Source organism: Crinia signifera, chromosome 7, assembly GCF_055691185.1.
Source record: "Crinia signifera chromosome 7, ASM5569118v1, whole genome shotgun sequence".
In the NCBI taxonomy this organism is placed as follows: Eukaryota; Metazoa; Chordata; class Amphibia; order Anura; family Myobatrachidae; genus Crinia; species Crinia signifera.
Window position 1 is genome coordinate 70,192,965 of NC_139223.1, and position 21,753 is coordinate 70,214,717.

At 43.4% G+C, this 21,753-nt stretch overlaps 1 protein-coding gene across 1 annotated transcript in view; it reads left to right on the top strand.

Moving 5' to 3' along the window:
• The window catches only part of RRN3 (RNA polymerase I transcription factor RRN3), a 32,469-nt gene extending 12,638 nt beyond the window's left edge, over positions 1-19,831 (top strand). Inside the window, exons 6-18 of the mRNA XM_083153305.1 lie at positions 3-62; positions 590-653; positions 1,750-1,819; positions 5,793-5,891; positions 7,686-7,775; positions 7,955-8,078; positions 9,150-9,280; positions 11,400-11,530; positions 11,933-12,117; positions 12,806-12,914; positions 15,835-15,987; positions 16,527-16,611; positions 18,170-19,831. Coding sequence (XP_083009431.1) covers positions 3-62; positions 590-653; positions 1,750-1,819; positions 5,793-5,891; positions 7,686-7,775; positions 7,955-8,078; positions 9,150-9,280; positions 11,400-11,530; positions 11,933-12,117; positions 12,806-12,914; positions 15,835-15,987; positions 16,527-16,611; positions 18,170-18,334 — 1,466 coding nt within the window. The 3' untranslated portion in view covers positions 18,335-19,831. The remainder of the gene's footprint in view (positions 1-2; positions 63-589; positions 654-1,749; positions 1,820-5,792; positions 5,892-7,685; positions 7,776-7,954; positions 8,079-9,149; positions 9,281-11,399; positions 11,531-11,932; positions 12,118-12,805; positions 12,915-15,834; positions 15,988-16,526; positions 16,612-18,169) is intronic.
• The last annotated feature ends 1,922 nt before the right edge of the window (positions 19,832-21,753 follow it).

Below are 21,753 nucleotides of genomic sequence, written 5' to 3' on the forward strand. Positions count from 1 at the left end.
AGCTCGTGTTCTCATAAGCGATGGTAATGTGCATGTCTCTGATTCGGAAGATGAAGCTGAAGGTAAGCGTAGTTTTATATTGAATTGTCTCAATACTTATGTTAAGGGATAGCGAGGGGCAATAAAAGACGTGCAGGCATTGCCGGGAGGAGGGTTGTCAGTAGTGGGTGAGCAGCGGGAGGGGCCTGCGCAATGGCCAGCCTCCCCTGCCTGGTTCAAAAAACCAGAGTAAGAGCCATTTCCACAGCTCATTACCGGGTTTTATCAGATAAAAACCCAGCTGCAGTCCTGGGTAAAAATCCTGGGTCAATAGAAAAGGGGTCTAACTGTCATGCTACAGGCTGGTTGTTTATCACTCTCCACTTTATCACTTTTTGAAGCTTAGTCCATCTTGCCCAATGCAGTTTATTCTTGATAAAGAGTGATGCCACGCAAGCAACGGGGAGAATATACAAACTGTTCACTGTTCAGATACTGGTACCCTTTGTAGAGTCTGTTTAAGACTATTACAAGATACACATGATCAAGATACTATATTAATGGTCTTGTACAGATAATTTCCATGAAAATGTTTATTTGCTTTCTTTAGATATATTTGCAAGGTTTAATACCTGTCACAGAGCATTACAGATGATAGCACAATATGTTCCATCGTAAGTACACATTTCTTTACTGATTTAAATTGCTATCTTTTGTGAACTGTTATTTTTCCTATGTTTCAGCATAACCTTGGCTGCATGTTCTCTGCATCCCACTGAGAGATGTACTACTGTATATTATCTACAGGGCTGCACTGTTTGAAGGAAATGTATCAGGATTCTCTCAGCCTCGCTCCTATATCATTAAAGGACAAGAAATGTTCATCACCAAGGGTCTGATTCAGAGGTTGATGCTAAAAGCAATTTCTATGCAAAAGCATTAGGAGGAGTCTTACGGCAAAATGTCCAATGCTGTTATCTGAGATATGAGTGTTGCATTGGAAGATGCAGGGCTGGGTAACTATCGCGACCACAGCATCAACCACCGCTTAATGTTGCTTAATCTCTGCTGCCAGTAAACCTGCATTGGAAAATGCAGACCTTAACCTTGGCACATCTCAAATGGGGCTGACGGCTCTGTTTTCAAGAGCTCGGCCTGTCCCAGCAACCGCTACGAGTCAAAAGATGTGCGTAAACTTTGCATTTATGTACCTTTTTATGAATCCGGCTTTAACTTTACAGTCCAGTAGTTAGGGTAGTGGATATGTCAAATAGCCTCCCATTAGAGGTGGTAGAGGCTAATGCTGGGTACACACAAGAACGATCATGATCGTGAGACAACAATAAAATATTCGCACACAATCTGCTTCCGATCCCGGTCTGTACCCAGCTGAAAGGTTAATTTTCAAATCCTACCTGCAGCAGGTAGAATCTGCAAAACGTCCAGCGCATAGGATCTAAAACATGCCAAGACATGCCCAATTTACATAATTTATTGAAATTGGGGGAATTGAGCCCAAATCGTGTGTACCCTACATTAGACAGTACAAAAGTTTAAATATGTTTAGGACAGGTGTAAGAATTTTACAAACCACGAAGGATCAAATAGGTTGGAGCTTACCAATTGGTAAGAGGCAAATTTGATGGACCAAGAGATTCTTATGTTGCCACTTTCTATGTTTCTGTTCAGTCAAGTAAATAAAGATTGTTAAAATGTACATGTGAGTGTTTCGCGGGATCTTGAGCTCATATTTTTTTTTATTTTCTGCAGCGCACCACGATTTCTAATGCCAATTCTTGTGGAAAGATTTCCTTATGTCAACAAATCTCCAAGAATTCTGGTAAGATTTCGATTTTAAATGTTTATCTAAAAAGGAAATCCTTTAGTTGATGACTCCTCTAAGGGCTTACATGTGTTGCAGTCAATTTGAGTTTAGCTAGACACACATTTGTCTATTGCATATATTTTTGCTTTTCTGGCCTTTAGAATTTTACCTGCAGTTGCTATTTGTTCATCGAAACCAGTGATTCATGTACTGTACATGCTGTATTCTGTTACTGCTGGATATTTTCATGGGTTGTGTGACTGTAGCTGTCCTATACATTTCTTTCATCATTTTTTTCTGTCTGAAAAGGGGGGCTGAACCTGGAGGTGGTACGTTGCCTGCTCCAAATGTTCAGATTGGCGGCCAGTCCAGGGTGCAGAACATATTAGGCATAGGACCAGCGACTTTGCTCAGCTACACCCACTGAGATTGTAGAGCCAATATAAGACCAGATTCTAGCACAGGCTGTTGGTGAGCTCCTACAGCTTACCACATGTCCAGTGGAGCTAAGCAAGGACCCTTCATGCTCTGCTCCTTCCATAGGATTTACAGGACTCAGAGGAAGAGGCAATACCACCCACTGAGATCTCCAGTTTGGGTCTACTGTGGTCAGTGCGACAACTGTTTTTCCAGAGAGAGCTACAACTACCACAGAATCCGTATCTTCCTGGGGTTTGCAGATCTCAGGAGTAATCGTATTCTAACTTTTTCTTCCAGGGGATGGAGAGGTGTCAGAAAGCTCCAATATTATGTATCTTGTCTAGGTATTACAAATGGAAGCTTGGAGTGAATGATTTAGTATGTATCGTGAGCTAGACATTACAAATCAGAAACACTGAGTAATCGTATATTGCAGAGACTTCCCTGTTTAACTATAAAAATAAACAAATGCTTTCTTTCCCATCTTCCACCTGTTGCTTTCTGAAGCATGGGCTAAGCTTAATCAATGGTCTCGGATATCCCGTAGATTGCAGTCCCTCTAGCCTCTCCTTTGTGCGGATATGGCAAAATGAGAATTCCCGGCTAAGCTTTATGCTCCTATTGTAAGAATATTAAACCGTGTCCCGTATGGCTCCTTTAAAGATGATGCTTCAATCACGATCAAGATGGCTTCCACTACTATTGCATTGCATATCCGGCACCCTCTTGTCATTGTGTATGAGTGACGTAGTGAGAGACAGATGTCTCCTTCTTATCTCCTGAGATACTATTACCTGTAACGCTGCTGTTTCAGCGTCTACACCCCTACTCAATCCAAGAGGCTGTTGATCTGTCTGAGCCCTGCTCCACTTCATGCTCCTCAACCAGGTTAACTATTACTCAATAAACAATACTGTATGGTTAAACTAGACTGGGCTTCTCCTTCTGTCAAATCACATATTCCACTGGTGTGCTAGTCAGCCTTACTGTAGTTTTTTGTTCTGAAAGCATCCTGGACGGCGGGGTAGGGGTGTCACAAGGATGATGCTGTGATAAGAGCTACTTCCCAGGGTCGACACCAAAATGCCAACTCCTCACTGGCAGGAGCGATGTGTTCAGTGTAACATTAACCTTATGTGATGTCAGCAGGATTCCTACAAGGCCACAACCCTTTACATGAAGCCACACCCCTTTTTAGCCACGCATGGCTTTCTTAATACTAAATTTGAATTAATTCAACTTGACTCCTCCTCTGGGCCCATCTTTGCTTCTATAAACCCGAGTTGCTCATTCTACATCTGGGACTGAACAGGACTGATTACCGACCTAATCCTACATGGCTGGACAATTGTCACCATAAGGGGCCATCAACCTACTTTTCAAAACTGATACTGCTGTGGCTTAAATCACCATTGATAAACCAAGTGTGCCCTGTACAGTATATCAAAACAACCAGCTAAATAAACCAGCTATCATAGTTGTTTCCATACTGTACTGTGTGGGTTTTGTTTTGGTCGAATTGTAATAGTACTGTAATAGTCTTTACAGGTAACCAATTGACAAACAAGTAATCCTCAACTTTTGTCTTAAGGCCCTCATACATTATGACTACTTCTTCTGTAGAAGTCGCACAAAATTCCCCCCCCCCCCCCTAGAGCTGCACTGGATCTTCCCAGGGTGGCAGCATCACATGCGGTACTTTTGCATATGATCTATTGCATGCTACCCCAACCAGGCTGCGATCCCGCAGATTGCTAGTGCAGTAGCTGCGACTCGCAGACTCCGGTGCAATGCATGGAATTTGAAACAATATATTTTGATAGACTGCAGCACAAGCAATCGTCTGCAAGCCATGGAATAGCTGAATTACTCAATACACTGCATGGTCTGTCCTTCCAATTTGGCAGGAAACAACATATCCTGCTAATGTTGGTGTAGTGTACAGTATACCCTCCATTACTGTGGGGGCAGGACTTCCTGTGGCGGAGACTGTTGGAGCACTTCTCACCAAACCTGGGCAGAGCATCTGCTGAGCAGCGTTGTTGGCAGCCAAAATTTAAGATTGAATTCATTTTATGGCACTAGGATGTTTTTGACCTTGGTGCGAATATTAGACAAACCGTTCATAACCGCACATGAGTTGGATCCGGTATGATATGCCAGCGGTCGCAATACCGACGCCGGAATCCCAAACGCCGCAATGCCGACGGGGGAGCCGTGGATTGCCCCCCCCCCCCTTGTGGGCACGGTGACTCGCTACGCTTGGCACACTATTTTATTCTCCCTCTATGGGTGTCGTGGACAGCCATAGAGTGACAAAGTGCCGGCATTGCGGTGGTCGGGATTCCGGCGTCTGTATTTTGACCGCCGGCATCCCTATGAGTTTATAGACGCAAGAGGAGCTTCAGCTTTTACCTGACTCTCTACAGCATGGTACTCTTACTCTAGGGCTTGTATTCAATGCCCCAGCGAGCGCAGGGGCAGTGTACGCTGTCCTGGTTTTGCCTGTGCTCGCGTGCCCATCACCTGGATTAGCCGCCAGCCCGTCAGTCACTGTATTGAACGTCTCAGGGGCTCGCTGCCCCTGACGGCAAAAAAAGCACAATACGGCGACACATCGTGGCAGGCGGGATGGCGGACGCCCGGCGCTGCACAGGCAGGATGGGGACAGGGCGGCCGCTGCAGAGTGGGATGGAATTTTGCAACACACATGTATCCACAGAAGAGAGGGCTGGGTGACCCAGGCACTAGTGTGCGCTGAGCTGGTCCCGCTCCGTGCATATCTAATGAGCAGGACCCAGTGCAGTGCATATTTAATTAGCAGGTCCCCGCCCCCTGCATAAATAATGGGGGGGAAAAATAAAACAAAAAAATCTAAATCTATAGATTTATATTTTTAAAGAAATAAAATAAGCAAGTTCCTTCAAATAATAAAAAAAATGACTTGTAGACACCAAAAAAAAAAGATAAAATTTCAATTCACCTAAAAAAAAGTGAACACAGATTTTGGCATTGAATACACTTTCGGCAAAATAGGCAAAAAAAACCCATAGAAATACAACAGGGAATAGCAGCGACTATGAAACGATGAATTGGCCGACATTCGCTGTTCACTTTCGGCGAACAGCTAGCATTGAATACGTTGAATATCATTTTTTGAGAGAAAAATATTGCAGATTTCGCCAAAAAACAGTACAGTTCACCGAAAAAAATTAGAGCATTGAATACTGGCCTATGTCTTCTAATAGTGTACAAGAAGAGACTGTAACATAAGTGGATTTGTTATGTGGTGTTTCAGATTCAGTATTACTTTGTATGTATGACACTAATACATGAACTTATGAATTTTATTTTGTCTTACAGTATGTATTGTAAACAGTATTTTGCAGGTTCTCTCTGTGCTTGCCTTTCAAATATATTAAGATATGAAAAGTCCAGTCATCTAGGCATAAAATACTTTATCATAAAACCTAAATGTATGCTAAATGTTCTCTGTTATGTTATGTTATTTTGGTATCTGTGGGTTGTGTGTGTCTCTAACAGCTCACCTATCTCTGTTTCCTGCCAGGAGTGTTACATACACAACCTTCTCCGGATAACCATCTACTTCCCAGTGCTCAGGCTTGACATTTTGGAACTTGTAATAGAAAAGTTGCTGAAAATTGATGTAGGTATCCATAGCTTATCACTGGCATTGCTTTTCTCATTTCCTAGTGATGCCTACAAGTAATGCTACACAAGTATACCTCCCAAAACTCCCAATTGCCATTTCAGTCGTTGGCTAAATGGTGTGTTGCTGTCTTCTAGAGCGCTTTGTACTCTCAGTAGACTTTCATTTGTTGCTTGTATAGTCATGTAGGTATTAGCGCATGTTACAGATCAGGACATTAATGAATCACAGTCCTCACCTACTCCCAAAGGTGGTCTCTGTGACCAAGTTTATTTGACTCAGGTGGTGCTAATTAAGTGCATAATATTTCTTCAGCAACTTTATCAGTGGCGGCTCGTACCTTCTTGGGGGAGGGGGGCTGCCTCTTGCTGCAGCTGCCACTTGGGTACCACGATGCAGGCACCCCCTCCCCCTGTCGTCACTACCTCTCCTCCTGGTCCGGTGCCTGTACTATGATTACATATATGGCGCATGTGACCAGCTTCTATGGACTGCTTGGGCAACAGCCCATAGAAGGGAATCATGGTCCTGGCGCCTGTATAATACAAATGACAGACACCAAGACCGGCACGTGCGCAGTACCGATGTAGGTACTGCGCATGCGCAATCGAGAAATATGCTTTGCAGCCCTCAGTAAGGCGTCCCGGAGGGAGGGAACACCTCCCAATGGGACTGCCTTGATGACTGGCAGGTTCGATTTCCAATAGGAAGTCACTCCCAGTCACAGTGAAGCCAGTGCAGTCTCACAGACTGCATCTGGCTTCACTACACTGGCGGATTTTACCTGGGGGGCTGCAGCCCTGCAGCCCATAGATAAAAAAACGCCACTGAACTTTACACATGTGTATCAAAGCAAAGACCTTGGTAATTGTAGGTGAAACATTCTGGTTTGTGTTAACACCAAGTCATGGAGAAAAGATTTCTGCAGTGATCAGAAGTTGGTTATACACTAATATCTATATTGTCCTTTTTATTGAACGGGCCGTGTTTCTGTAGTGCCTCTGAAGGTGTGTAACACAATATCGTTCAGTCATGTCGCATCAACCGTTAAGCACAGCCAATGCGGATATACCTTGAAGATATATTGACAAATCTGGCTGTGTCTACGGATAACAGGCCAATGGCGCATACACGGGACTTTACAGCTGGGTGGTCAAATTTAAATGCCCACCCAGTATTACCCACAGGACAGACACATTGACCGATTGTTAAGTGTGTGTGCTTCACAAATTGGCCACTATGTCAAAAGATCTGTCGGCATAGCGAGTACCAACACAAATGTCTTTAAATTATCGTAAGACTATTTACAAAGAAATTTAGGTCCATCAATTTACAGGATAGAAATTAAACCATGATCATTAAAGACCATTGGCAGTCTTCCCAGTCAGGGAGTTCTGCCAAATTTATCCAAAGATTATACCACATGATGCTGTGAGAAACAGGAAAGTGTCCAAACCAACTACATTAAAGGTATTTGCGAACCTCTCATAATTTGAAAACCTATGCAGTTCCTCTTCCCTGCCTGGGATGTCGCTGTAGTGCTTCTAGCACAGGTCTGGTTTGCATATCAGTGCTGATATACAGACCACACTGTGCTAGAAGCACAACAGCAGACAGCGACACCCCAGGCAGGGAAGAGGAACTGCATGGGTTTTAAAAGATAGCGGGTGCTAGAATGAACACTTGTTACAGTGAGGTGGCATCTGGAATCAAATGTACAAATTGGTTCTACATTGAGTTTTATTGTATTGCTGATTTTCATCCTTTGTTTTCCTGTTGGGTGGTTATCAGGTGAGCGCACCTCGCCATGACATAGAGGATGCAGAAGAAAGCAGCGCTAATGGGGAGCACTCTGCTACAGAAGAAGCGCTGTTTAACATGGTGAGTAAACTGGGTCTTTTATTATATTATAGTGTTCCAAGAACTATACATCAAGGCATGCAGGTTTATGTTCTAACTGCATAGAGTTAAAGGATTATAAAAGAGCACGTTCCATGTTTATCTGACTAGTTACCTCAGACTCCTGTCATCTAGCATCTTAAGGCATGTTACTCTCATAGGATGAAGATGAAGAGCTGCAGGAGAGGGCAGCAACGGACACAATGGCGCACCCTTCTGCCGAGCGCTTGGACTTATCCCTGTCTGTTCTTTTTGCCTACATCAAAGAATTCTGCTACCCGAATGGTAAGTTATGGACCTGTTCTATACAAGCAGTATAGCGACAGCTGTTTTGTTCTTGAGAATTTTGATGTGAATGGGACTTGGGGAAAAAAAATATATATATATATATATATATATATATATATATATATATATATATATATATCTCTCTCTCGGTATATCTCTCTAAGGATCTATTAAGCTCTCCAGTTTTCATCACAGTCTTCAATGAGGTGACAGCCTCAATCAAACATCTATATGCAGTTTATTTTGCCCACCCCTGCTGCAGCATGTCAGTGGTTACAGGTGATCAATTGATACAGTGCCGGCAGATGGCACCCTCAACTGAGCTATCTAGTTATTGCACCGTTGGAGCGCCATTGGCTGCTGGCGCCTGCGCTTCAGTTTGTACCCCCTAGGGTTGGTGAGCAAAAAGTGATCTGTCTGAGCTCTCAAATGAGACTTTTTGCGTTGCCCCATTAGTTCAGTCTGCTTAGCCGACCCAAATTAGCATGACCAAAAACCTCAATTGACTACATCCCTGCGATCTCCCGGTACTTTAGACGTGATAAACAATTGAATTCCCCCCGCTGTGTATAGTATTTCCTTGCAGACATTGATCAGCCCCCCCATCCCATGCTCTGCTGCACTCTGCAGTATAGTGTGGGATGTAATGGGGAGTATATTTTGGCATTGGAATGATGCTTGAGGGCTGCTTCTCCCCCACCAATAAGGAACTTTGCTAGAAGGAAGGGATGATATATATGAAAAATATAAATAGGCGTATCAAGTGACCCATGCAGGATGCCTGTTGGCGATGGGGCAGGATGCTCTGCAACTGGGAGATACTGTATTAATATTATATTGGGGGAGCAGGCAATACAGCTGGGATCTTCTGTCACAGGGTGCAAGTGGTGATATTTTGACTGGGGGTGGGACATTATTTTACAGTGAGGGGCTATGGACATTTGGTGGTACAAAACACCACCTAGGTATTTTTTATTTATTTTTTAAAATCTACTATCCGTTTTTAGAATGTATTCAATCTGTGTGGGCAGAGATCAGATTAATGTACGATCATGATGTATCTTGCAGGCATCCTGGATTTGAACAAAACAAAAGATGTATACAAAGATCTGCTGGTTGTATTTGACAAATTGATTTTACCAACCCACGCATCTTGCCATGTGCAATTTGTCATATTTTATATCTGCAGCTTCAAACTGGTAGGTATCACCTCGTGCTGCTATTGAGAGACCACTTACACAGACAGAAGGAGTTCTGTAAATATTATGTACCAGCAGTCTGCATTCGAGTTTCTTAATAAACTTTTTGATGGCAATGTGTGAAGTCCTTTCACATTTTAAACTGGACAGAATTATTGTTGATTCTGAGTGGAGCAGTTTTTATACATGCCCCCCTCTATCATCGGCAGTACAAAACTCCAAATTTCTGCCTTTCTCCCACTTTTACCTTTTTTAAAGCTATATCTTACTTGTATGAGGTCGGTCAGTAGATGGAGCAGAGACGCCTTGTCGCTCCAGTTGGCTTATGTATTTGCAGATGTGTACGAGCTTTATTTTATGTGGGAAACCGGTGGTATTAGGGTGGCCAATCCCGGGATCGGCGGGATCCCGGGATTTGGCCCCAAAATTGCCGGGATTTGAATCCCAGGATTGGAGCTTCCAATCCCGGGATTTCGGGATTAGATTAGTCTAATGCTGGGCAGCGTCTGAGCACTCGCTCAGACGCTGCCAGGCTGCTTCGTTCTGTCCCTGATCATGCACAGCTCAGACGCGCAGCGTGATGTGGTCAGAGGTCACGCTGCCCGTCATACTGTGCAGCCAGTAAAGGCCCCCGCACCGCCGCTCCCTTCTTCCGGATGCTCTTCGCCGCTGCCTGTGGCTGTGTGTGGCCGGGAGAGGTCGGGCAGCAAGCGAGTTGTGACACCGGAGGTGGTCACACTGCGCAGGCTGCAGTACTGAACCTGCTCGCCGCCCGACTTCTCCCGGCTGCACAGTCCAGTGACATACCGGCGCATCACACCAGCAGCCTGCTTCCATTCTGCTGCCGCCTGCCCCTCTCAAAAGTAAGGCAATGTGGGAGAGAGGGGGGTGGTTTATTTAATGCCCAGTGATTTTCCTCCCCAAAAATGGCGTGTGGATGCGCATATAGTGCTTGTCTGCACCTAGCTCCCAAGTAGGGATGCCAATCCCGGGATTGAGCATTTTTCAATCCCGAATCCCGGGATTGAAAAAATGCTCCGGGATTGGCATCCCTAGGTGGTATGTAGTTGGCATCCAGTTGTTTGGGTTCCAGCAGTTGAGATACCAGCGCCAGAATCCTGTTGCTGATGAGAACACTGCTCACAATACGAATTTAAGTGTTTATGTTAAATGTTTGGTAGTTTACCAGCAAAATGTTAATGTACTTGCAATGTAGTTTGAAAAATGTCAATTATCTGAATTCCAGTGTTACAACACTCACAGAACAAAGATCTGTTGCAGTGTCCTACTTCTTATACAGATGTAGCCACTGCTAGTGTAGGTTTGGCACAACAAGTCGCACTGGCTGCCACTAGCTTCCAGCTAATGTATTTTCAATGAGTCAACAGCAACTGACACGTGAGCAGCAGCTCGTGTGCACGTTATGCCATGAAAGTGGCACCTGTGATGAGCATGGCCACATCTGTATACAGTTCCTGAGCGCTCTTTATATCCACCTTTAGATATGGTGGAGTATACTTTTTCACTCCTCGTCCAAATGTAATCAGAACGTGACCGATTTTTGGGAGAGTTTTCCCAATTTTTTTTTTTTTTACCCAGTGTTCCCTGTGCCTCTTATGATCTTGAAGAAATGGATAGAACAAGAACATCATTATTGTTTTTTTAAATATATGAGCGATCCTTAGGAATTATTTAATATTATTTATTTTAGTCCTGCAAATATATTTATATTATTAAAACTTAGTGCAAGGAAAACAATAGGCAAAAAATGCTCACATGGGAAAATTCTATTGGCGGAGTGCCATGGGGTTTTTAGAGCTGGAAACCCTGTAACTTATTTTCTTTAGTTGGATACGGTGGGAATCGAGGGCAGCATACCTGCTGTAATTCAATATTGGGTGAGGTACACAAGGTTTATATTTTTCTTAACTAAACCTCGCACCTTGTTGAATTCCCCTCATGGCGACACTGCCAATTTTGCAAATTGCCACAATGATTTTTTTTTCCATCTTCATTGTACAGTGCAATAGAAGACATGTATCCAAAAGATGTTGTTTCAAAAAATATAGTCTGTATAACGATGTCCACACTTTATTTTTTGCGGTAACCATGAATTCAGGGGCTTGCAGAAGCATTTTTGGAACATCTGTGGAAGAAACTCCAAAATCCAAACAACCCTCCAATCATCAGACAGACGGCTGGCACTTACATTGGGAGCTTTTTGGCTCGAGCCAAGTTTATTCCTATCGTGTAAGTATCTCTCTGTTCAGTTCTGAGACCGTGGTGAAATTGTCACTCAGAAATACCGCTTGGGTAAACTAGATACTCTACTGTGCATGTTAAATTCAACTATAAGTATTGCTTGGCAGCAGACAACTGACATTGCCCTTGTATTTGCTAATTATTTGTATTACCCTACACTGTAGCCCATAGTAACTAGTTATTCAATGTGCACTCATAAAAGTAAGTGTATGGATGCTGTGACTTCCAGCCCTGCACATTCATACTTAGGATGATGTACGTAGCAGACTATTAGGGTAGGAAGTTCCCAGATATGTTACGGTTTCATTTGTACAGCATAGAATGCTCGCCAGATTCTGTATTCTAATCAGCATAGGCCTATAATGCAGTGTCCCTTCTCCTGTGTTACAGGACCGTGAAAGCTTGCCTCGATCTCCTCATGAACTGGCTTCATGGCTACATTGATAACCAGGATGCTGGCAGTAGGGCATACTGTGACATTAGCTTCCATGGGCCCTTCTATGCTACCTGCCAGGCTGTGTTCTACACCATGATATTCCGACACAAGCAACTTTTAGAAGGGAACTTGCGGAAAGGTAAATCTCCGTAGCACTGTGTGTTTGAGATGTATATAATATATATTTATTGAGTTATTGGTATGCAGTGGTCACATATCCAACGATTCTGCTGTCTGGCCAAACAATCAGATCTGCAGTAATGAGGCCCATTTAAAACATTAATATTTAAGTTGCGGTTTCTGAGCATAAGTTACATAAAGCAAGCAAATAAGAAAAATCCTGGTGAAAATGAGAAATTACTGTTTTAATGCACAGGGGTGGTTAGCTGGCGGGATGCCGACAATCCGATTACTGACAGCCAGAAGACCGACGCCAAGCTCCCCACATTCTTATGTATTCCAAGGCACACATATGACTAGTCAAAAAATAGTGTGCACATGTCAGGATCATTGTCATGTTGACATATTGCTTGTGTCGACCATATGTTGTCGACCTATTTATTGTTGACTTAGACATTTCCAGCCATCAACATACCCCATATTATGGAATATTATGATTGGCATATATCAATTACTCATCAGCAACAATGTTGTTTACCAGAATAACCCCATAATTCAAGACAGGACCTCGAGGGGCCATTCAAGCCCTTGAGATGCACACCTTCACCAAAGATAAAATACTTCACACATTGCAAATGGCTATGTTTCTCTATTAGTAATGGTCTTAAACGTTGAGCGCTAATCACTTTTTCTATGTTTTTGTAAAGGTTTAACCTACCTGCAGGCTCTGAATTTTGAACGAATTGTTATGTGTCAGCTCAACCCTCTGAAGATTTGTCTGCCTTCAGTGGTGAACTATTTTGCTGCAATTACTCGGTAAATATAATGTTTTCTTTTTTTTACCCTAAATATAAAAAAAAATACATAAAAAAAACCTTCCTGCTAATTAAACCTTCATCTTTTACAATACCTTTTTTCGGTACTTGTGTATTATCTGGGCGCCAGATTTTTTTTCATCGCATGCCACTAAAGGCATGCGATGCGATTTTTCATTGTAAAGACCCGATTTTTCATTGTATAGTCACCCATGGGTGATTTCATACCCCCACTATCCAACTACGCATGGAGTTGATTTTATATAGTGTGGCGAGCCACCGAGCCCTAAGCGTGGCGAGCGGACGCGGATTACTTTACATGTATTCTGCATCCCCTCGCGGGGCTCGCTACTCTCGCCACGCTTCGGGCTCGGTGGCTCGCTGCACTCGCCACACTATATAAAATCAATTCCATGCGTAGTTGGATAGTGGGGGTATGAAATCACCCATGGGTGACTATACAATTAAAAATTGGGTCTTTACAATGAAAAATCGCATCGCATGAATTGTATGCCACTATATTGCATGCGATGCAAGGAAAAAATCGGGCGCCCAGATATTACACAAGTACCCTTTTTTCTTTTTAAGCAATAGTTTATTGTAATCCACAAAAGCCCTTAAATGCTCCACTCGCTGAGATTCTCCAGTCACCTGTGACTACATTGTCTCATTGGAAGGTGGAACATGCTTGCATTAATAGACTACATGAGGTAGTTTAGAACACATTCAGAATAAGGGTAATAAGCCTTTCGTATTAAACAAGCCCCATCTATAAATTTTAAGCAACACTGAAGACAGGTGTTCATCCTCCACTAGGGGCATGGGGATTAAATCTGGGTATAGTTAGAGAGGAGAGATTGGTCACTAACTAGTTAACAATTTTTTTGCCATCAGACCAGGTCTCCCTATCCTCTATTACCTGCCACGGCAAGAGCGTGCACCTTTTTGTGAGGGGCTGATTTTAAGCTGTACCCTGGTCTTTATATATGTTTTATTTTATTTTTGTTTTCATGAGCGTTAATGAACTCCTGAACTGGCAGCACCGGCAACGTGGTTGGTGACTTCTGCTGTGGGACTTTAGTGGCAGTCCCAGTGTTCAGGCCAATTTGAAATGGGAACACCGCTGGTGAAGTGGTGGTGGTGGTGGGCTGTGTCAGAATCTTGCCTTTATTTAGATTACCTCCTCCTGGCTCTTGGTGTCCTGAAAGCTTACATTCGTCTGACCGTGAATCTTCTACAGTCACACTGGTGGAAAATCAGTTGGCGCAAATCTACATTAGCACCTACTAAGGTGATGATGTAATTGGGGGGCGCTGCTCGAGCATCACCTTCTTGCTCTGTCATTAGTATTCATTCCCAGTGTACAGGATTTGGAAGCGGACTTCTGAGATGTAATGACATGCATTCCTGCAAGTGGGCTCTGCATCCGGAGGTCTTCCAGTTGCTGGTTTGCTATTGCGGCATCACGGACGTATACATGATGGCATCTTGGCACAACTGACAGCTGTTGAGGTACTGTTCTTGCATCAAGGTTCTTGGGACTCTCCTGGTCAACTCTCTGGCAGTACTGTGGATGTTTTGGCTCATATAAGTTTTCCCTCCGGCCTCCATTATATTAATAGGTTCTCCTCTGCAGTTGGATCTTCTGTCTCAGGACCCGTACCTCCATCCAGACCAGTGGGTCCTCTGATTTTTTTGCAGACAGGTCTGGATTTGGGCATCCGGCTGTCTTCTTTGAAGGAACATGTGTCCGCCCTCTCCATTCTCTTTCAGCACCAAATTGCACTCTTACCCAGCACTTGGCTATCCTTCAGGGTATCCTCCACATTTAGCCACCTTATGTTCCCTTGTGGCTCTATGGAACCTTTCCTTTGGTTCTTTGAATGCTTCAGTCCTCTCTTTGACCCTCTTGAAGGTGTGGACATTTGGTGGCTCTCATGGAAGACTATCTTCTTACTTGCCATAGCATCGGCCTGGCGAGTATCTGTCCTGTCCATTCTGCAGATTAATTTTGGTATCTTTGGAAGGTCGTGTTTCGGTACCACATCAGTCAAGGGGTTGTGGTACCTGCTTTTAACGTTCTGGACACCAGTGGAAGACTCTATATTTTGTGCGGGCCCTCCAGATATATGTGGATAGAACCAGAAGTGTTTGGTGGGATTCTCTGTTTGTCCTCTTTGCTTTTCACAAGCCAGGTGGGTTGGGCAGCTTTTAAAACAGACTTTGGCCAGATGGCTCCACTTGACTATTAGTCATGCATTTTCATTTGCGGATCTTCCTGCCCCTGCTGTAAGACTCTATCATGCTGACTCTTCTACATGTAAGACTGCCATCTGGTCTCCTGTCCACACATTAATTTAGTTTTATGCGTTTGACACCTTTGCATTTCATGACGTAGCCTTCGGAAGAACAGTTCTCCATGCAGCTCAGGAGCGTCCCCACTCATGGCGGTGACCGCTTTGAGATGCTCCACCTTATACTCTTACCTGGTTAAATACTTTCCTAGTACTCCATATTGGACACAGTATGCCCACCCTGATGCAACTGGCTGTGGTATTTAGTATCTATGTAACCTGTGCTGTGCCCAACCTTTTATATGATTGCATTTCTACATGTGTGCCAGTCTTTCTTTGCCCTCTTCTCCATGTTGTGGGCTTACTAACATAACCGGTGGGCAGGGGGACAGATATAGAGGAGAGGGAGACCAAGCCTGGTGAGAAAAATAGTTTAGTTGGTACCCATCCTCTCCAACTATACCCATTGTTCATTCCAGTGCCCCCTATGGAGTCGGAGCAAAGTATTTAACCAGGTACTATTTTATTATATGCGTGTGTATTTTTTACAAGATAGAGTCCAAGAATAAAGGGAAGTTGTTTTTTTTGTGTATTTTTGCTAATTTCTGATTATCTGTCGCCATCCAGGAAGTATCAGCTGGTGTTTTGCTACACCATCATAGAGCGGAACAGCCGTCAGATGATCCCGGTCATAAGAAGCAGCACTGGTGGTGACTCCATTCACACTTGCACTAATCCACTTGACAGTTTCTTTCCTTTTGATCCCTGTGTTTTGAAAAGGTGATTTTGTATATTTAGTTATGAAGACAGTTCTGTTTCTTAAAAAAACACTTGTAATCTAGTGATTAAATCTGCATATCGAGTAAATGTTGCCATGGGTAAGCATTAGGGTGGTCAATCCCAAAACAGTCAGGATCCTGGGATTTGTCCCCAAAATGTATTTTTCAATTTCAATCCCAGGGTTGAAGTCTAATGCCGAGCAATGTCTGAGAACCCGCTCAGATCCTGCCTGGCTTCTCCCGTCCCAGGCTGTGTGACATGGTCAGAGGTAACGCTGCGTAGGCCGCACCGTCTTGCTCCCGGCCGCACAAGCCCATTTGATTTATTTTTTTAATTAGGGAAATGAATCCCAAGATTAAAAATATGCCCCGTAATTGGCTTCCCTAGTAAGAATGTTTTACGTAGCAACTGTACAAATACTTTAGTTTACACTTGTGCCCAGATTTATGGACAATTATATATTTTTTAATGATGTGTTGGCCTCATTGGTGTTTTATTATTATTTTTTTACATTTATCAGAGTCTGTACTTTTGCACAGGTGTAAGAAGCATATAGATCCTGCTTATCAGCCTTGGGAAGAGGCTAATGCTGAAGAACTGAAACGTCCCCAGAAGCCAGTTAAGGTATACTTTATTAATTGTCAACATTTATCCCAGTATTTGTTTCTTTTTCTTTTTTATGTTTAATTGCTAAATCTTCTGTTCATTTGGCCATTATGTGCCTGGCTCGAGCTGGGCACAGCTGATCCATGGTGGGCCGGAATAGCTCCTGGTACCAGCCAGGACGGAAGTGATGGTAGGTTGGTGCATAACGCTTGGTATTGGGGGGGAGAATTTAGGTACTGGGGTGGTGCCCGTCCCACATTTACCTACAACTGGAGTGTGATTTCCTGCCAGGGTTGTTTCAGGTACCGGGAAGTGTGCACTCTCCACTGTCCAATAGAAACAGGGTCAATTCACATAGCTGGATTGGTTAAGGGACCCAGGATGGACTTACCCCCTGTGCAATTGTGTGTTAGGTCTGGATAAAACGTGGCCTGCAAAGTCAAGAATAAGTCCATCCTCTGGACTTCTGTAGAATATGTTGGTAGAGAATATAGTGGTGTTAGGTGACACGCGATTTTGGAAGCTTTCTGCAGCAGAGGGATTGCAGTACGGAGGTCCCTCATGCAGTGCAGGTTTGAAGCTGTAGTCTGTGAGGGCTGTCAGTGGGGTAGCGCTGCAGCTCTTTCTGTAGGCAAATCAGAGGAGGTGATCGACAGCTGGCTCTTTCTCAGCCTCTGGCAGGGATAGCTGCCGGGGCTCAGAGAGACACGCTGAGGGGATAGTAGCCTTGTGATCTCTCTCCTTACTAGCAGCACTGCACAGGATTCTCCTCCGCACACTAGCGCTGACAGCTTCTCCTCACAGCGAGGGGCTCAGTCAGTCTACTGGGCGCACAGCATGGTACACACTCTCCTCGGGACACTAAGGGTGCGCTGACAATGGGGACATCTTGTGCAGGGACCAGGACCACCGACACTAGGAGATGGGGGGGAAGGGACATTCATCCTCCCGGCTGAAGCTGCTGCTGGGACTGCTAAGAGACTGCTACAGAGCGCACCTTTTCAACAGAATAACTGTATGCTGTAAATTCCCTAAAGGACTTGTCTTAATAGAGACATTTGAGCAATAAACCTCTTTATTAAGATGCCTGCATGTGCTTGTATCTAGTGATTAACTTGATAGCTGCTCCGTTCTTTGGTGTTTTCTGGATTGAGCCCATAGTCTCCAGTATCAAGCGCAGACTGGGCCCTAAGTGAGGGACTAGCGACAAATAGCTAATATCAGAAGATGTATACAGCATTGTGTCCACGCATTCCCAGAAGTAGCCGGTGCCGGTGGTAAGAGCTTCTTTGGAATAAGCGGTTCCAGGTGCCTGTGTAGGAGCCTATCAGTGACCGCGCGTAACTTGTTATATTAAACCCTAAATAAACATCAGCAGTCTATTGAGGTGAAAGTTTCAGCATTTGGATGCTAGAGGTGTTTTATTATTTACTTGATTGCTTGGAGGTCATCAGCGCTGTCACTCATTCAAGTATTTTAGCTATTAAATACCTTTGTTTGTAATGCAACCTGTTTATCCCCTGTGGTTTGGTGTAAACTGGCATCTAATGACCTATAGCCATCTTCTATACCACAGGAGACAGCTGCTGCTGCCGATGATGAGGATGATTTTCTTAAAGGAGAGACGCCTCAGAGCGACACTGTGGTTGGAATGACTCCAGGTTCCTATGAGTCGTACCTGAAAAGCCCAGCGAGCAGCGTGGGGTCCCCTCCTATCAAGTTCCTTCAACGACCCTTCTGAGTATGTCAAGCACATGATCAGAATCATAATACGCAAGCAGATGCCTCATGAGGGCCATCACTAGTTTGTTTGTGTCAGGATTTGTCACAAGCTGTGTGATGACAGCCAGAGGAGAAAATGATACTGGTTATTTGTGGCCAGCTGCAGCAGTGGGAAGTCCCATTTCTTTAAGATCGGGTGTTGTGCAGCTGTAAGTCGTCCCGCTATCATTAAGGGACTGTTAAGAATGAATTCCGTGTGATCACTGACTGTTAAATTGTGAGCACGTGTAGCGGATCAGAGTAATGGTATGAAACATGGTGTACCTTTGCCCGGCTGTCACTGTGCAGGTTGGAAACCATTGAAGAACATGGTTATTGGTTTCCACTGATGAAATACTGTGAGGTGGAAGATCTTTGTATATTAACTAATACTGAGAGAGATTCATTTTAACTCCTAGCCGTGATTTGCTGCAGTCCCAGCAGTGATTATATTCCTGTAACATCCGGCTATCTGACGTAGAAGCACTGTGTGGAGACGAACCATTTCCTTACTTGTCAGAACAACTCAGGGATGGGAAACCTTTGGCTCTCCAGCTGTTGTTGAGCTAAATATCCCAGCATGCCCTGCTGCAGTTTTGCTATTTAGCCATGCTAAAACCATTGCAGACCATGCTGGAGTGCCAACGTTTCCCTATTTCTGGAATAAAACCATGCTACAAAATGAGATACGTTTCATAAAGTCCATTTTCTCTATTGTGACATTCATTTGATCTGTGTAATGAGCTCTCATTTGGGGGAAATACAGCCAGGTAGAGTAGGACATATAATGTGTTCTCCCACCGATATTAGGAAATGTCACACAACATATATTTTGATAGATATCCTACAGTGGTTGCCTAACACACATACTGTAACTACTTAGTATGTCCTGTTTTAAACCTCTGTGTGAGTCTGGCTCCATGCGGGCATTTGGAAGATTGTAGGTTTCAGAGATCAATCCTTGCCAAGGGACATTTCAAACCATGTACAACCACTAAGAATTCCCTCCTCTGAATCGCCAATGTGGTTGTGCTGTATGGGCAGCTACTGCCTCTAGCTCCATCTGTACTTGTTCTTTAGAAGACATGCAACACTGGAAGCAGACCGGTCATCGCCAGCACAAGATACACCAAGCAGAGGGAGATTTCAGTGATCCGCTTCCTAATGTCCTGAAACATGAGGCAGTCACAGGGCATAGGGAGATTTTTATTTTGTCGCATGGAAGTGACTGCTAGTCTGTAATACCGCAGTAATAAAGACATACCACCTTACTGGCACTTTCTATAATGGCGGTGGGGTTGCTGAAGTTATTAAATGAATTGTTTTCTATGTTAACACATTTCATCCTAAAATGCAATAATTGTTTTATCGTGTACATTTTTTTTTTTTGTAAATTGCAGTGTATGATTTTCAGAAAATTTACTGTAATAAAACTATATATTATTTAACATGTGTGGGGGTTTTATTTATTATTTGTTTATTTTTCTGGTTAGACTATAGTTCTTACATTTCACACAGCACTGTTGTATTCCTTGATTGCCTTACACTGAAGTAATACAACTATAGGATTCCTTTTTTAAGTTGCAAATGTCGCACGCATATACCATAATAATCTGTACCGTCTCCGCCATGCATACTCAGTGGGAGGCTGGGCAACTGCTTCAGGTCAGACCAATCTAGAACTTAGATCATTTTAGAAGTGACCATGATATTACTAATACATTATTTTTACTTTTTCTTTTTTCTAGTTTTCTGTTATGATTATTAGCAGAACACTATCGCTTACCAAAATCGCTTGCTACCTCAGCTTTCCAAATAATTTATCCAACATACTTGACTGAAACATTACAAGACACCTGCCACTGGTTTTCATTTTTTGTTACATTGGGGGGGGTATTCAATGATCACTCCCCAGACTCTAGGATGCCCATGATAAAGCCCCTAGAAGAAGTATAAGAATGGTGAAATAAGGATGAGGTACATTTAGTGATGAAATCTAAAATTTTAAGGTGGTCATTAGTAGTTGAAGGAGGAAAATGCTCTTGCCATTGTGCCAAACCTGACCGCAAAGAAGAGTGTTCCAAAAAACTTCTGAGAAACCTATGTAATATAATGCTATTGCTCCCCTAGATACAGGAGGTACCACTAATAATAAGTTGTCCCAATACCCCGCAGGGAGATGTCTAGATATTTTATTTACATAATGTTGGGCTTGTAGAAAATTAAATTAAAAGTACCAGTTATAGAATGTGGCAACAGCTTCCGAATAGGATAATGGTTTTTAAGTTTGAGAATTAATAAGGTGACATAGCATGAAAGTCTGGATTTTGTACAAGTGGCAAGTGAATGGAATATCTGAAGCTTAGATTATTTAAAGTTATGGCGTAATAATAGCCAAAGTCTACATATAGCTTATTTAAGCTTGCCACACCCAGGAAATGCAGGTGCTTGCAGCCGGTTGTGCCTGAACACTGTAACAATTGAATAGCTCCTTTAAATACCATCTGCTGACAATTGAATTCTCCCCATGAAGTCCTTTTGTCTATTGTGGCCACATTACACATAATTGTTTCCCCAAGTGTAGTATGCATGTTGTTTTTTTAAATACATATGGAAGAAGTAACAATTTTATTTAATGCAATAATACCGTAGTTCCCAGACTTTTCTGACTCATGGTAATCTAGAACACTGTCCGTGGCCCGACCCGCTCATCTACTTACAGGGGTGGCCTGGAGCGGGCAAGTGGCCGGGACTCAGAGGTGCGTTCTGCGCAGCATGGTGGCCAGAGGTCATGCTGCACTGCCCATACCCGCCTTGAGAACACTATAGTAGCGAAATGTGCATTTGCATTCCCCTGCGTGTTAATGTAGATAGTCAGGAATATTTACCTGTTTATTGTGTTAGTCTAGTTGTCCCGCTGTGTAAAACTGTAGTAGCAAGACATACAGTATGTGCAGCATATGACATGCTCATTATCGCAATACATTTACTAAATATAATGTGATTAGCAGGAGCCTATTACTGTAACACCACTGTTCAGAAATTACTACTTAAATAACCACCAAAAGGAATATGAGAAACTCACCTAAATAAATTGAAAGACTTGTGTCAAAGTGCTGAGAGGAGCACTAAGAAGTGAAATAACTGACCCCGAAAAAACAGATATAAAAAATTATTAAGTTCTTAGTCACAATGGAACCAGATGAGGGGATACCACAGCTAAGGCAGAAATGGGCCCGAGACCTCCCGTCCTTGACGGATGGACAGTGGCAGGAAGCGTTGGCTGCTCCAAGGTGGGCGACGGGATCGATCCGCATTCAACAGGTCCAGTTTAATGTTCTTCATAGGACATATATAACTCCGGTGGGTCTACAGAAAATGGCAGGATCAGCTTCGGAT